At 40.1% G+C, this 16,459-nt stretch overlaps 1 protein-coding gene across 1 annotated transcript in view; it reads right to left on the minus strand.

The window, feature by feature from the left end:
• The window catches only part of ADAMTSL1 (ADAMTS like 1), a 425,354-nt gene that overhangs the window by 114,712 nt on the left and 294,183 nt on the right, over positions 1 to 16,459 (minus strand). The window contains exon 17 of the mRNA XM_025359517.1: positions 3,560 to 3,739. Coding sequence (XP_025215302.1) covers positions 3,560 to 3,739 — 180 coding nt within the window. The remainder of the gene's footprint in view (positions 1 to 3,559; positions 3,740 to 16,459) is intronic.

A 16,459-nucleotide genomic window follows, 5' to 3' on the forward strand; every position in this document is an offset into this window, starting at 1 on the left:
GGTTAGTTTGGGGCCAAACTTTGGAGACCTTTAATTTTCAGACAAGAGGTTTGTGATTGGTCCATAAGGCAGTGGGAAGCCACTAAAGAGGGGGTGACATGATGGAAGAGGTGTTTTGAGAAGGTTAATCTGGCAACATTGTAGGTAAGGGATGAAAGCAGGAGATGGATGGGAGGCAGGGCGTCGGGGAAGGAGGCTGTCATCTCCAGGCTTGCCTGAACGAGGACTGTGGGAGTGTGCCACGTTAACTTGAAAAATGATAGTAAAAACAAAAAATGATCTTATATTTTCAAGTGTTACATGCTAACATATTGAAGTGATACTATTTTGTGTGATGTGCTGTGATATATGCCACCCTGAAAGAAATTTAAGATGCAAAGGATAGTGGTGAGAATCAAACCCACTGCTTTTATAGCCTGACAATTGTGGGTTCCAGATTCCACCCATTCCTTATTTGATTGTAAATGACAGCACTAAATCCAAGATCAGGTGGGATGGAAGTAAGAAGCCTGAAAATTTAAAAGAGCATGGTCGTTTTAAGGCTGCTAACTAGAAACATAAAAACAGAGTTTCAGGTCAGAAGACCGGGTTATGACTTTGGTCAAGTCCAGCTCTTTCTCTACCTTCAATTTCCGTATCTCTGGAATAAGGAAGCTAAGCTACACCAGGGATTTTAAAGCTGTGTTCCATAACTATGTTGACGAAGTGATTCAGGGGCTTCTCAGGTGGTGAGGAGACCCAGCCATTGGAGATCTGAGACCCCTACTCACACTTAAACCAAAATAGCTCAATTTTATCTGTTTAAGATTATTGGCTTCATAGTAACATTTCATTTGATAAAGGTTCTGTGGTCTTAATTTTTTAACAAAGTAATTAGTCTATAGGATCTTTTAAGCTCCTTCTAGCTCTAAAATTATTCTTTTTTAAGAATTTTTTTTTGGGGGAGAAAGGAGCAACTTCCATAAAATAGGGTTTAAAAATATTTAATATCAAACTCTTTCAGGAGATTGACGGTTTCTTTTAAAGAAAAGAAATATGGCCTTTGAGAGGTCTTACTTCCAAAATAGAATCTGTAAGTAATTTTATTTGAAATGTCTAAAACTTTGGCTTAATTCTGTCTCTATGGGATTCTGTGCAGTAACCATGAGATTGAGCCAAGATAGTTGAGGATGAAAAACACCCATAGATCATCTGGGTCTTCTCTTCTCCAAGGTCAGTCTCATGGGAGGTGTGGAATGCGCATCTCCTCTCAGCCAGAGAGCCAGGGGAATGGTCATCAGGATGACAGGGCCAATGTGGAGCCTTTGGGAACACCAGGAGCACTTCAGTATGGCACCAGTTTGAGTTTAATCCCAGCAATTCAGGGATTACTTCCCACCATTCCCAGCCCCTCCCCAATGTTTGGAATTTCCATTCATTAACCCAGATAGCTCAGAAGCTAGCAACATTCCTTGGATAAGGGCTACCTCCTCCCAGTTCTAAAAATAGAACTTCCTCTTGAGGAAGACCAGGAGAGCCTGTAGGAGACCTAAGCTGTGGCCTCAGGCCCAGCCAGCCATGGTGAGTGCTTCCTTTCATTTCCTTTCCTTCTCATGACAAGTGAACCCAAATGGAAGAGAATCATAAGGGCTCACTTTTAGTAGGCCAAAGTATTTTACATGCAATATATATTAAATTATATTTAATTTCAGCCTCCCACCTACATGATAGATACTATTATATTTCCATTATACAGATAAGCAACCGAAAGCCAAAAAGGTTAAATAATTAGCCCAAGGTTATACAGCCAGTAAGTGGCAGAGTCAGGATTTGAACCTAGGTTTGCCTGTCTTTGAGTCTGAACTCTTAACAACACATGATACTGTTCTGAAGGCCTACTGTACTTAATGGTATCAATGGGACCTGTTTCTCAGTCCAAAAATCTCAAGGGTCCCTCTCAAATCTGTAGTCAGAAAAGAACTTTTTCTGAATCTTCTGTGTCTCACAGGCTTCAGAGACCACAAACTCCAGGAACACAGGAAGACAATTATAACACACACAAGTCCCTTCCTCAGCAGCCCACTCATGGCAGACTATCACCTGATAGATTTAGGGGAGCAATTCCTTTTATAATACTCCACTGATAGAATGTTTTCATCTAGAGCCACTTGGCAAATACATCTGTGTTCTTCAAATGCCATACCCCAAATCAACATTCCCAAGGAAAAATTGTCACTAACATGCACATCCACACAAACGCAAATGTATACATGCTCATTTTCCTCACTTTTATCTTGAAATCAAATTTAGAAAGAAATCGAATTTCTTTCTAAAGCATGAGAAAGAAATTCCCCAAATGTTCTGAGACATTTGGTGTCAGATACCACAAGAAGCAATTTTACTGCCAAATTATAAAACCTGTGGTAATGTAAGTTAACTCTTAATTGCAATGCACTTAGCAGGCACTGTCTCATGGAATTCTGTGTGGGTTGATAAGATATGGGCAAGAATTCTAAGAACCTAAGTTGAGAGAGCTGGATCTGAATTTTCACAGGCCGCTTTGCCCTCTGTAAGCAAGTATCTATGTGAGGGAGCAGCAGCAGCTCCCTCCTGTGAGTTGTATACTATACAAAAAAAAAAAAAAAAAAAAAAAAGGCAATGGGGTTAGGAAGGCAATTTCAAATGCTTATATGCTAGAAAAAGGAAGGTCTTGAATCTGGCTTCACAGAAATTTTCACTTCGCATCTAGTGATTCTGTTCTTGGCTAAATCTTGTGAGGCAACAATTTTGGGGGAACTTCTCCATGGAAGACACACAGGCCTATGGAGCTGGAGAAGTCGAAGGCAACTCAAAGAAGTGGTAGCGGCTGAAAACAAAGGACTTGAAGCCGGGTGTAAATGAATGATCATACACTAGAATTAGAAGAGGCATTATTTAGAAAGATAGGTTAGTCAGAGGTATGTCTCTAACTTAGGAGATCAAGTCAGGAATGGTGAATGCTGAAGCAATCACTTCCCAAAGTGCAGAACAAGGGAAATCAAATTCTCTTGCTGGGAAGCTGTTGAAGTTTTTTAGAGCCAGGAAACTAACAGTAAACAGGCAGGATTTCCTTGGCCGCCTTTTCCTGATAAATCATGTCCTTTATTGTCCAGTAACTTGGAAGAGACTTGCTAGAGAGGCTTTGCCCTTCCTAAATAGAGACTAGAAACATCTGGGAGTAAGAGGTGCAGGGAGGTCAGGAGGAGGGGGTGTTGTGTGGAGATAGAAGGAGAAGAACCCAGTGTGTGGAAAAGAATCCTGGGCCAAAATAGCACCAGTGAGGTCTGGTTTTGTTCCACGAGGAGCCCATTTACAATTCCAAACTTCCGATCATTGCGTAGGGGCTGGCTGTGTAACTCAGGTCCCTGCAGTCTCGTTAAAAGCTAGTTACACACTATGGTATATATGGTTTAAAAAAAATACCATTCCATAGTATTAGGAAGATTGATTTGTTCTCTTCTTGCCTTTTCTATGTATATGTCTGGGGTGCCTTCTTTTTCAACTTGGGTCTCTCTTATTCTCTCCTGAGGAACATACATACCTCTGTCCAGTCTGAGAGAAGCCACTCGCTGGGACAGTCATCTTTCTTGCATGCTTGCTGGGAGGCTGGTTTTGAAGCTGAACAGAAGGTCTCAGGAAGCTCCAGGAAGCTGCCATCAGCCATGCGCTGCTTGCAAAGAACCTCGCGTTTCTGAACACCCCCACCACACGTTCTGGAACACTGGGGAAGGAAAGAAGGAAGGAAGAAAAAGTAGACCCAATATGGGAAGGCAGTCTGTCTGACTGCTAATTCTCATCTTAGTTTGGCAGAGTAAAGGAAGAAAAAAAAAAAAAAAAAAACCCAGAAAAAGAAGAAAAACCAGGAATCAGCCCAAAGGATTTGGTTTCTTCTCTTTGAGATGAATTTTGTAGCAAGATCTACCCTCTCCACTTAATCCCAGGTATTTAACTAGAGCATCCAGGAATTTCTGGGGCCTTTAAATCTTAGAAAGTTGCTCCTGAACTATGATTTGCAGCCCCATCCAAGACAACTGCTTTAAAAGGTTAGTATAATAGAGTGTTCAGCATATTTATGATCCAGGGAAAATAATCTGTGTTGCTTCCAGAATGAACAGGAGAGAGCGCCTGCCATCAGTATAAATTTAGAGAAATTAATTTGCAGAAAAGACAGCCCTTTCTCTAAGTGAAGGCACTCTGCCACACTGAATGGGCATTAGATTTAGGGTCTGGTTTTCTTAAGAACCCCCCTGGAATATTCTTCATGCAGGATTGATGATTTCTTAGGGCAGTGGAAGCCTGAGCCACTGAAATTTGGAATGCAAGAAAAATGGCCTCATGTCAGTGGTTTTCAGAGGAACCCCAATAAAACATTGTTTACATGTAACTGAATAGTTATGATCCAGGGGCATGAAGTGGGAGGGAGGCCCCCTGAAGCACAGACCGTTGGCTATTTTCAAATATGTGTCCCTTTACAGAGCAAAGGAGTCCCCAGCTTTTCACTGGGCATATGGCATTTCAGCATAAAGACTATATTTGCCAATCTCCCTTGAAGATAGATACAGCCATTTGACTTAATGCTGGCCAATGGGATATAAACGGAAGGGTTGCGTGTGCTTTCGGGGAAGTGCCCAAAAAGAGGGTCTGGCATCTCTTCCCTTTCTCTTCCCTGCTGGCTGCAATGTGAATGTGATGTCTGAAATGTAAGCTTCCATCTTGGGCTGTCATAAACAAAAAGTTAGAAGCCTGGCTTCCTGACTGTGAAACCACCATACCCGTTCTGGACTGTCTGTGTTTAAGTGAGAGAGGAAGACTTTTCTTTTTAAAGCCAATGTTATTTTGGGTTTTCTATCACTTTCACTCAGACATAACCCTAGCTAAGAGTTCAACCCACGACTACTCTGTGGTGGGGATATTTTATTGTAAAATTTTAGGGAGCCTGCTGATTTCTTCCAGAATAATCTCTCATCATTAGCTTGCTGCCTTTGGGCTTGCTGAGAGATCAAGCCTGGTTTTAAAAAGCCTGAGAGTTTGTGCTGAAGGACTTGCTCTGCTGGAGGAGTGCCCCTCTCAGAACTCATGGTGATCTTTGCTTAGTAAGTTGTGCTCAGAATGGCTGTGGGGGTTTTTGCTGGCAGTCAAGGTTATGATGGTGACACCAGTGTCCTTGGGTACAGTCAGAACATTGCTGCAGCCCAGTTTTCACCTTCTTACTCAGTGTTCTCAACCCTACATGCACGTCAAGGTCTCCTGGGAAGCTTTTTAAAAGTACTGATGCCTGGGCCTCACTTCAGACCCAACAAATCAGAAATTCTGGGAGGTGGGTCCCAGGTATCAGTTTTTGTTTTGTTTTGTTTTTAAGAAAGATAGTATAATCTTCTTCCAAGTAATTTTTCCTCAGATAATTTTTTTGTGTCTCCAGGGCTGAGAACCATTTCTCCAAATGAATGTTCTCTGGGATCCAGAGAGGAAACTCCGGGACCCAGAGAGTCTGTTAGGACTGTTAGGACCAGTGGTTGTTTGGACCCCACCCGAGCAAACATGCCATTTGTCTGCAGTTGTGAATGGCTTGAGGTCACAGAGCTAGTGGATAATGATGTTAGAAAAGTAATCAACTTTGTCTAGTTAAGCCTTTTAGTCTTAGAGTCTTTTAAATGATTCAAACCAATGGTGAGCAACCTTTTTTTTTTTTCCATTTCAAATTTTAAAAAATAACCATATTGAGTCTCCTAGGAAAAAGGATATATTTTCTTATTGCTGGGATCAACTACCTACCCATTGAAGCATTGAAGGCTAACAAAAAATGTGAAATGACCCTACAAGCTAGGTCTTATTTCCACTTTACAGGAAAAAAAAAAAAAAAAAGAAAAAGCAAAAGCTGAGGCTCAGAGAGGTAAACAACCCAATGAAGGCCACACAGGGGCTAGAGTTGGTTTATTGCCATTCATTGCGACATTTACTGAGCTACTGGACACCATGCTCTGGACACAGCTGGAGAACAAGTCCAAACTCAGCTTCCCTCCTCTGTGGTTGTACAACTCCTGTGTGCTTTGCAGACCCAGAGGAGGGTAGCGTGACTGTTGCTTCATGAGGAGGGCTCCCAGCCTGATCAGCACCAAGCCTGCCGGGAGCCTGGTCTTACCCTTTCACCCAACTGGGCTTTGCCATTCAATTCTTAGCTTCCACTCTTGTGACCATCCCTGACAGGCAGGAGCCAGCCCACAATTCAGGTTGGGGAGCAGAATTTAAAGTAGTTCGTCTACATTCTGGTGACCCTGGAAAGTTTAGGGAGTTCTCCCTAAACTCTGATTTCTGAAAGGCAACATTTAAGCTAGACCACTTGTTACTCATCACAAGTCCTACCAGCTCCTTCTAAGGGCTTTTCTAGTGTGTCCTTTGGGCTTGATTAAGAACAAAATCTATGTTTTCAGAACAAATGATTCAAGTGACTGGCCTAAACCTTTGTCTTCTTTGTGGCTCACTTCAGTGACTCTGTGGGCTTTTCATGTATTGAAGAAGCAAATTTTAATTTTAGCTCTCATTTGGCAGCAATTCAATAAGACATTAAAGGATTTCCCTTCTTTAACTAATGTTGTACCCGCACTGCCTAGAATAATGCCTCCTGTGAATGTTCTCAATAAATGTCTGTGGCATTGAATTGAAGTTGGTACTTGGAAGAAATTTAAATTAGTGGCTAAGAATTCCATTTATCTAGAATAATCTTCTTGTTGCTATGGATAACTAAGGTTTTAAATTTAGTTTTACAGTCTTTTGCATGATTTTTAAGGTTCAACCTTCTCTTATTGCTGTCAAATTCTTACATCAAACCAACAAGTTATACTATAATCAGATTAGTTACAAACTTCTTATTCATTCTTTCTTTTTATAAGTAGCCAACTAACCATGTGGATTACTGACTCTGAAGGATTTGCCAAATTTGGGGACTATATTCTCCACAATACTTTCCATTCTGTGAATTACTAAGATTCTTCCATGAACTTACTGTAATTTTTCTGAAACCACAATTGTCGGAAAGAAACAAGTTTGTGCTGATAAATCAAAAATTTTAATTTTAAGCTCTGACCTCTCCCCTAGGCTTACTCAACATGTCCACTTAAATGCAAATAGGCATCTTGATTTAAACATGCCTAAAATGGAACTCTTAATACTGCCCCTCCAACCTCATCCCAAACCTATTTCTCTCTCAGTCTTCCCCATTCATTTAATTGTGCCACATCCAGGGCAAAAACTTAGGCCCTTGAGTTTTTCCTTTTTCTTACCCCATTTCCCCTGACATCCAATTCATGGCCAAATAATGTCAGTTTTACTTACAAAACATATAAGCTATGCTTCTAAAATACATAATGAATCAGCATACCATAATCCATCATCTCTTGCCTTTTACTGGTGCTTTGGTCTGAATGTCTGTGTCCTCCCTGCTACTCCCCTAAATTTACATGCTGAAATCCTAACTCCCAAGGTGATAGTATTAGGAAGTGAGGACTTTTGGGAGGTGATTAGGTCATGAGGGTGGAACCCTCAAGAATGGGCTGAGTATCCTTATAAAACGGGTTCCAGAGAGCTGCCTTGCCCCTTCCATCATGTGAGGACACAGCCACAGAGCACCATCTATGAACCAGAAACAGGGTTCTCACTAGACACCGAATCTGCCAGCACCCTGACCTTGGACTTTCTACCCTCCAGAACTGTGAGAAATAAATTTCTGTCATTGATAAGCTACTCAGTCTATGTATTCTGTTTTAGCAGCCAGAATGGATTAAGAAATAGCGTTTCTAGCAGGATATAGATGATACAATCAAATGTGATCATTTGAAAAGAGCTCCTCCCTCCTGTTGGAAACCCCATATTGTCTTCTCTACACTCTATTCTCCACACAGTAGCAAGAGTGATGTTTTCAAAGCATAAATGTGATCACACAATTTCCATGCTTAAAACCTTCCAATGATGTTCCCTTGCAATGAGAATAAAATCTACACTCCTCTAACCCTGCCCTGCAAACCGCTATAGATTCTGGTTCCTGCCCTGGTGGAACTTAGACATTGTCTAACTCAAATCCTTCCAACTTTATTAATTCATTCCACATAAATTTATTAAATGTCAATGATGAACCAAGCGTGGTTCTGGGTAGGTGAATGTACAGCAGAGCAAGAGAAGCGTCGTACACCTCTGTAATCTTATCTTTTATGACTCCCCCCTTTCCCTGTATACTCCAACCGGACTTGTTTTTTGTTGTTTTGTTCCTCAAATATGTCAAGCTTGTTTCTCCCACAGGGCCTTTCCATTTGCTCTTCTTTCTACCTGCACCATTATTCTCTTAGATCTTCATGTGGCTGAGTCTCTTGAATAATCCAGGTTCAATTCCATTCTCAGCTGTGTGGAGAGGTCATCCCTAACCTTCCTACCTAGAGTAGTCAAAGGGGTCTCTATCACCATTACCTCATTTTATTTTTTAAATAGCTCTCATATTTTCATAAATTATTACCCATATAGACCATTAGCTCTATGAAGGAAGAGATGTTGCTTCTGTTGTTGCATATATTAAGTGTTTGAGAATTTCATTTAAAACTTTTCCCCAGTATATCATTACATCTTTTAAAAAAAATTAGGATTGACTAAATCCACCTCTAGTTTTCTTTCCTACACATGCTCTCTCCTTTTCCTTCTTTTAAAATTAATGATTTGTTTGTTTCCCAGTAAAGAAGTGGTCAGGGTATGAGCTGAACAGTGGAGTGACATTTTACAATAAGTTCTGGGAGTATATGATGTTTTGATATGATCCATAAATATTTACACTGTTGAAAACGCAGTGTATTTTTTTTCTCTGAGAGAAATAATGGCTGGTTCATAAAACTATTATCTCCTAAACCTCAAAATGACATCAAGCCACTTTTCATTTAATCCTTTGATTATAGTTCACACTCAGATTCCTCATGGGTCCTACTGAGTCCTTCAGACATAAAGAACATGCTCCCAAAGTTTCTGTTACCCAGTGATTGACATTTTAGGTACTCCACTAGTGATGCTGAATTTGTAGGAGTATGGATCTCCTCAATGAGTAGTGGCTGAAGTTTTCTTTTTCTAAATATTTTATGAGGCACACAGGCTTCTGTTCAATTTGAATAAATGCTCCAAAATAAACAAGTAGTTAAATAAGAACAGTTCTCAGATTCAAGCTGTTCAGTTAGAGTTTCTTAGTGAATTTGGCAATAAAGAACAATGTAGGTTAATTTTTTCTCTCTTTCAAATTGAGGAAGTAGATAATGAAAATAATTTGTCTTATTTCAAGGGTATAGATGTAATAAAACTGTACTATAGAGTGATCACTCATTGAAAATAACACAACTGGGTTACCAGTTTGCAGATAGGACTTGATTTAAGGCACAGACCTCCAACAGTATATAGGTCTGTAACAACATGATGATAAAACAGCTGCAAGAAAAGTTTCTAAAAATTGTCGTTTAAAATTTTGATGTATACATAAAGCTTTTAGGATATTATCAATGGTAAGAAGATAAAATCTAGACTCCTGACAATGCCCTTCACTTTGATCTGCATAGACCTTTCCAGCCCATTCCTTGACATACTGCCATGTGCCCATGCTTTAGCTACAGTGGACAATTTGCCTTTTCCTGGGCACACAGACAACCTTGTCTGCTCTGGCCTTTGGTCATGTCATTCAGTCCCTGAGCAATGTCTGCCAACTCTTTGTTCATCCAGAGGCTTCCAAGATGTGCTTGAAGGTCCAGCTCAAAAGCCACTTCTTGTCCTAGCTAGAGCAATAAGACAAGAGACGGATATAAATGGCATCCAAATTGGAAAGGAAGAAGTCAAATTATCCTTGTTTGCAGATGATAGGATCTTATATTTGGAAAAACCTAAAGATTCCACAAGAAAACTATTAGAACTGATAAATTTAAATTCAGTAAATCTGCAAGGTACAAAATCAACATACAAAAATCAGTATTTCTTATGTTCAACAGTGAACAATGTGAAAAAGAAATTTAAAAAGTAATCCCACTTATAATATCCGCACATAAAATTTAAAAACTAGGAATTAACCAAAGCAGTGAAACATCTCTATAATGAAAAGTATAAGACACTGATGAAATAAATTGAAGAGGACATCAAAAAATGGAAAAATATTCCATGTTTATGGATTAGAAGGTTTACTATTGTTAAAATATCCTTACTACCCAAGGCAATCTACAGATTCAGTGCAATCCCTGTCAAAATATCAAAAAAATTCTTCACAGAAATAGAAAAACAATCCTAAAATTTATATGGAACCACAAAAGATCCAGAATAACCAAAGCTATCCTAAGTAAAAAAACAAAACAAAACTGGAGGAATCACATTATCTGACTTCAAATTATGCTACAGAGCAATAGTATCAGCTATAGCATGGTATTGACATAAAAACAGACATATACACCAATGGAATAGAATAGAGAACCCAGAAACAAAACTATAGAGCTACAGTAAACTCATTTTCATCAAAGGTGCCAAGAACATACACTGGGGAAAAGACAGTTTCTTCAATGAATGGTGCTTGGAAAACTGGGTATCTCTATGCAGAAGAATGAAAATAGACCCCTATCTCTTGCCATATACAAAAATTAAATAAAATGAATTAAAGACTTAAATCTAAGACCTCAAACAAAGAAGCTACTACAAGAAAACATTGGGGGAAATCTCCAGGACATTGGTCTGGACAAAAATTTCTTGAGCAATACCCCTCAAGCACAGGCAAACATAAACAAATGGGATCACAAGTTAAAAAGCTTCTGCACAGCAAAGAAAACAGTCAACAAAGTGAAGTGACAACCCACAGAATGGGAGTAATTATTTGCAAACTACCCTGACAAGGGAGTAATAACCAGAATATATAATGAGCTCAAACAACTCTGTAGGAAAAAATCTAATAATTCAATCAAAAGATGGGCAAAAGATCTGACTAGACATCTCTCAAAAGAAGACACAATGGCAAACAGGCATATGAAAAGGTGCTCAACATCACTGATCATCAGAGAAATGCAAATCAAAACTACAATGGAATAGCAAGATCTGCACCAAGATGGCCGAATAGGAACAGCTCCAGCCTCCAGCTCCCAGCGTAAGCGACACAGATGGGTGATTTCTGCATTTCCAACTGAGGTACTGGGTTCATCTCAGTGGGGTGTGTTGGACGGTGGGTGCAGGACAGTGGGTGCAGCCCAATAAGCGAGAGCTGAAGCAGGGCGAGGCATCACCTCACCTGGGAAGTGCAAGGGGGAAGGGAATTCCCTTTCCTAGCCAAGGTAAACCGTGACACACAACACCTGGAAAATTGGGTCACTCCCACCCTAATACTGTGCTTTACCAAGGGTCTTAGCAAACGGCACATCAGGAGATTATATCCCACACCTGGCTCAGAGGGTCCCACACCCACGGAGCCTCCCTCATTGCTAGCACAGCAGTCTGAGATCTAACTGCAAGGTGGCAGCGAGGCTGGGGGAGGGGCACTTGCCATTACTGAGGCTTTAGTAGGTAAACAAAGCAGCTAGGAAGCTTGAACTGGGTGGAGCCCACCGCAGCTCAAGGAGGCCTGCCAAACAAAAGGCAGCAGAAACCTCTGCAGATGTAAATGCCCCTGTCTGACAGCTTTGAAGAGAGTAGTGGTTTTCCCAGCACGGAGTCTGAGATCTGAGAATGGACAGACTGCTCAAGTGGGTCCCTGAACCCCAAGTAGCCTAACTGGGAGACATCCCCAACTAGGGCCAGACTGACACCTCACACCTCACACGGCTGGGTACACCTCTGAGATGAAGCTTCCAGAGTAACGATCAGACAGCAACATTTGCTGTTCAGCAATATTCACTCTTGTGCAGCCTCCACTGCTGATACCCAGGCAAACAGGGTCTGGAGTGGACCTCAAGCAAACTCCAATAGACCCGCAGCTGAGGGTCCTGACTGTTAGAAGGAAAACTAACAAACAGAAAGGACATCCATACCAAAACCCCATCTGTATGTCACCATCATCAAAGACCAAAGGTAGATAAAAACCACAAAGATGGGGAAAAAGCAGTGCAGAAAAGCTGGAAATTCTAAAAATCAGAGCACCTCTCTCCCTCCAAAGGAACGCAGCTCCTTGCCAGCAACAGAACAAAGCTGGACAGAGAATGACTTTGACGAGTTGAGAGAAGAAGCCTTCAGTCAATCAAACTTCTCAGAGCTAAAGGAGGAATTACAAACCCAGCGCAAAGAGACTAAAAACATTGAAAAAAGATTTGACGAAGGGCTAATTAGAATAACCAATGCAGACAAGTCCTTAAACGACCTGATAAAGATGAAAACCATGACACGAGAACTATGTGACAAATGCACAAGCTTCAGTAACTGACTCGATCAGCTGGAAGAAAGGGTATCACTGATTGAAGATCCAATGAATGAAATGAAGCAAGAAGAGAAGTTTAGAGAAAAAAGAGTAAAAAGAAATGAACAAAGGTCCAAGAAATAAGGGACTATGTGAAAAGACCAAATCTACGTCTGATTGATGTACCTGAAAGTGATGGGGAGAATGGAACTAAGTTGGAAAACATGCTGCAGGACATTATCCAGGAGAACTTCCCCAACCAAGCAAGGCTGGCCAACATTCAAATTCAGGAAATACAGAGAATGCCACAAAGATACTCCTCAAGAAGAGCAACTCCAAGACACATAACTGTCAGATTCACCAAAGTTGAACTGAAGGAAAAACTGTTAAGGGCAGCCAGAGAGAAAGGTGGGGTTACCCACAAAGGGAAGCCCATCAGACTAACAGCAGATCTCTCGGCAGAAACTCTCCAAGCCAGAAGAGTGGGGGCCAATATTCAACATTCTTAAAGAAAAGAATTTTCAACCCAGAATTTCATATCCAGCCAAACGAAGTTTCATAAGTGAAGGAGAAATCAAATCCTTTACAGACAAGCAAATGCTGAGAGATTTTGTCACCACCAGGCCTGCCCTACAAGAGATCCTGAAGGAAGCACTAAACATGGAAAGGAACAACAGGTACCAGCCACTGCAAAAACATGCCAAAATGTAAAGTCCATCAATGCTAGCAAGAAACTTCATCAATTAATGAACAAAATAACCAGCTAACATCATAATGACAGGATCAAGTTCACACATAACAATACTAACCTTAAATGTAAATGGGTTAAATTCTCCAATTAAACAACACAGTATGGCAAATTGGACAAAGAGTCAAGACCCATCAGTTTGCTGTATTCAGGAGACCCATCTCACATGCAGAGACACACATAGGCTTAAAATAAAGGGATGGAGGAAGATATACCAAGCAAATAGAAAACAAAAAAAGGCAGGGGTTGCAATCCTAGTCTCTGATAAAACAGACTTTAAACCAACAAAGATCAAAAAAGACAAAGAAGGCCATTACATAATGGTAAAGGGATCAATTCAACAAGAAGAACTAACTATCTTAAATATATATGCACCCAATACAGGAGCACCCAGATTCATAAAGCAAGTCCTTAGAGACTTACAAAGAGACTTAGACTCCCATACAATAATAATGGTAGACTTGAACACCCCACTGTCAACATTAGACAGATCAACGAGACAGAAAGTTAACGAGGATATCTAGGAATTGAACTCAACTCTGCACCAAGCGGACCTAATAGACATCTATAGAACTCTCCACCCCAAATTAATAGAATATACATTCTTCTCAGCACCACATCACACTTATTCCAAAATTGACCACATAGTTGGAAGTAAAGCACTCCTCAGCAAATGTACAAGAACAGAAATTATAACGAACTGTCTCTCAGAACACAGTGCAATCAAACTAGAACTCAGGACTAAGAAACTCAATCAAAACCACTCAACTACATGGAAACTGAACAACCTGCTCCTGAATGACTACTGGGTACATAACGAAATGAAGGCAGAAATAAAGATGTTCTTTGAAACCAATGAGAACAAAGATACAACATACCAGAATCTCTAGGACACATTTAAAGCAGTGAGGAGAGGGAAATTTATAGCACTAAATGCCCATGAGAGAAAGCAGGAAAGATCTAAAATTGACACTCTAACATCACAATTAAAAGAACTAGAGAAGCAAGAGCAAATACATTCAAAAGCTAGCAGAAGGCAAGAAATAACTAAGATCAGAGCAGAACTGAAGGAGATAGAGATACAAAAAACCCTCCAAAAAATCAATGAATCCAAGAGCTGGTTTTTTGAACAGATCAACAAAATTGATAGACTGCTGGTAAAACTAATAAAGAAGAAAATAGAGAAGAATCAAATTGATGCAATAAAAAATGATAAAGGGGATATCACCACCGACCCCACAGAAATACAAACTACCATCAGAGAATGCTATAAATACCTCTATGCAAATAAACTAGAAAACCTAGAAGAAATGGGTAAATTCTTGGACACATACACTCTCCCAAGGCTAAAGCAGGAAGAAGTTGAATCCCTGAATAGACCAATAACAGGCTCTGAAATTGAGGCAATAATTAATAGCCTACCAACCAAAAACAGTCCAGGACCAGATGGATTCACAGCCGAATTCTACCAGAGGTACAAGGAGGAGCTGGTACCATTCCTTCTGAAACTATTCCAATCAATAGAAAAAGAGGGAATGCCCCCTAACTCATTTTATGAGGCCAACATCATCCTGATACCAAAGCCTGGCAGAGGCAGAACAGAAAAACAGAATTTTAGACCAATATCCCTGATGAACATCGATGCAAAAATCCTCAATAAAATACTGGCAAACCGAATCCAACAGCACATCAAAAAGCTTATCCACCGTGATCAAGTGGGCTTCATCCCTGGGATGCAAGGCTGGTTCAACATATGCAAATCAATAAACGTAATCCAGCATATAAACAGAACCAAAGACAAAAACCACATGATTATTGCAATAGATGCAGAAAAGGCCTTTGACAAAATTCAATAGTTCTTCATGCTAAAAACTCTCAAGAAATTCAGTATTGATGGAACATATCTCAAAATAATAAGAGCTATTAATGACAAACCCACAGCCAATATACTGAATAGGCAAAAACATTCCCCTTGAAAACTGGCACAAGACAGGGATGCCCTCTCTCACCACTCCTATTCAATATAGTGTTGGAAGTTCTGGCCAGGGCAATCAGGCAAGAGAAAGAAATAAAGGATATTCAATTAGGAAAAGAGGAAGTCAAATTGTCCCTGTTTGCAGATGACACGATTGTATATTTAGAAAATCCCATCATCTCAGCCCAAAATCTCCTTAAGCTGATAAACGCAACTTCAGCAAAGTCTCAGGATACAAAATCAATGTGCAAAAGTCACTAGCATTCTTATACACCAAAAACAGACAAACAGCCAAATCATGAGTGAACTCCCATTCACAATAGCTTTAAAGAGAATAAGATACCTAGGAATCCAAATTACAAGGGATGTGAAAGACCTCTTCGAGGAAAACTATAAATCACTGCTCAATGAAATAAAAGAGGACACAAACAAATGGAAGAACATCCCATGCTCATGGATAGGAAGAATCAATATCATGAAAATGGCCATACCGCCCAAGGTAATTTATAGATTCAATGCCATCCCCATCAAGCTACCAATGAGTTTCTTCACAGAATTGGAAAAAACTGCTTTAAAGTTCATATGGAACCAAAAAAGAGCCTGCATTGCCAAGACAGTCCTAAGCCAAAAGAACAAAGCTGGAGGCATCACGCTACCTGACTTCAAACTGTCCTACAAGGCTACAGTAACCAAAACAGCATGGTACTGGTACCAAAACAGAGATATAGACCAATGGAACAGAAAAGAGTCCTCAGAAATAATATCACACATCTACAGCCATCTGATCTTTCTTTGACAAACCTGACAAAAACAAGAAGTGGGGACCAGATTCCCTATTTAATAAATGGTGCTGGGAAAATTGGCTAGCCATAAGTAGAAAGCTGAAACTGGATCCCTTCCTTACACCTTGTACAAAAATTAATTCAAGATGGATTAGAGACTCAAATGTCACACCTAAAACCATAAAAACCCTAGAAGAAAACCTAGGCAATACCATTCAGGACATAGGCATGGGCAAGGACTTCATGTCTAAAACACCAAAAGCAATGGCAACAAAAGCCCAAATTGACAAATGCGATCTAATTAAACTAAAGAGCTTCCACACAGCTAAAGAAACTACCATCAGAGTGAACAGGCAACCTACAGAATGGGAGAACATTTTTGCAATCTACTTGTCTGACAAAGGGCTAATATCCAGAACCTACAAAGAACTCAAAGAAATTTACAAGAAAAAAACAACTCCATCAAAAAGTGGGAAAAGGATATGAACCGACACTTCTCAAAAGAAGACTTTTACACAGCCAACAGACACATGAAAAAATGCTCGTCATCACTCGCCATCAGAGAA

Source organism: Theropithecus gelada, chromosome 15 (assembly GCF_003255815.1).
Source record: "Theropithecus gelada isolate Dixy chromosome 15, Tgel_1.0, whole genome shotgun sequence".
NCBI lineage: Eukaryota > Metazoa > Chordata > Mammalia > Primates > Cercopithecidae > Theropithecus > Theropithecus gelada.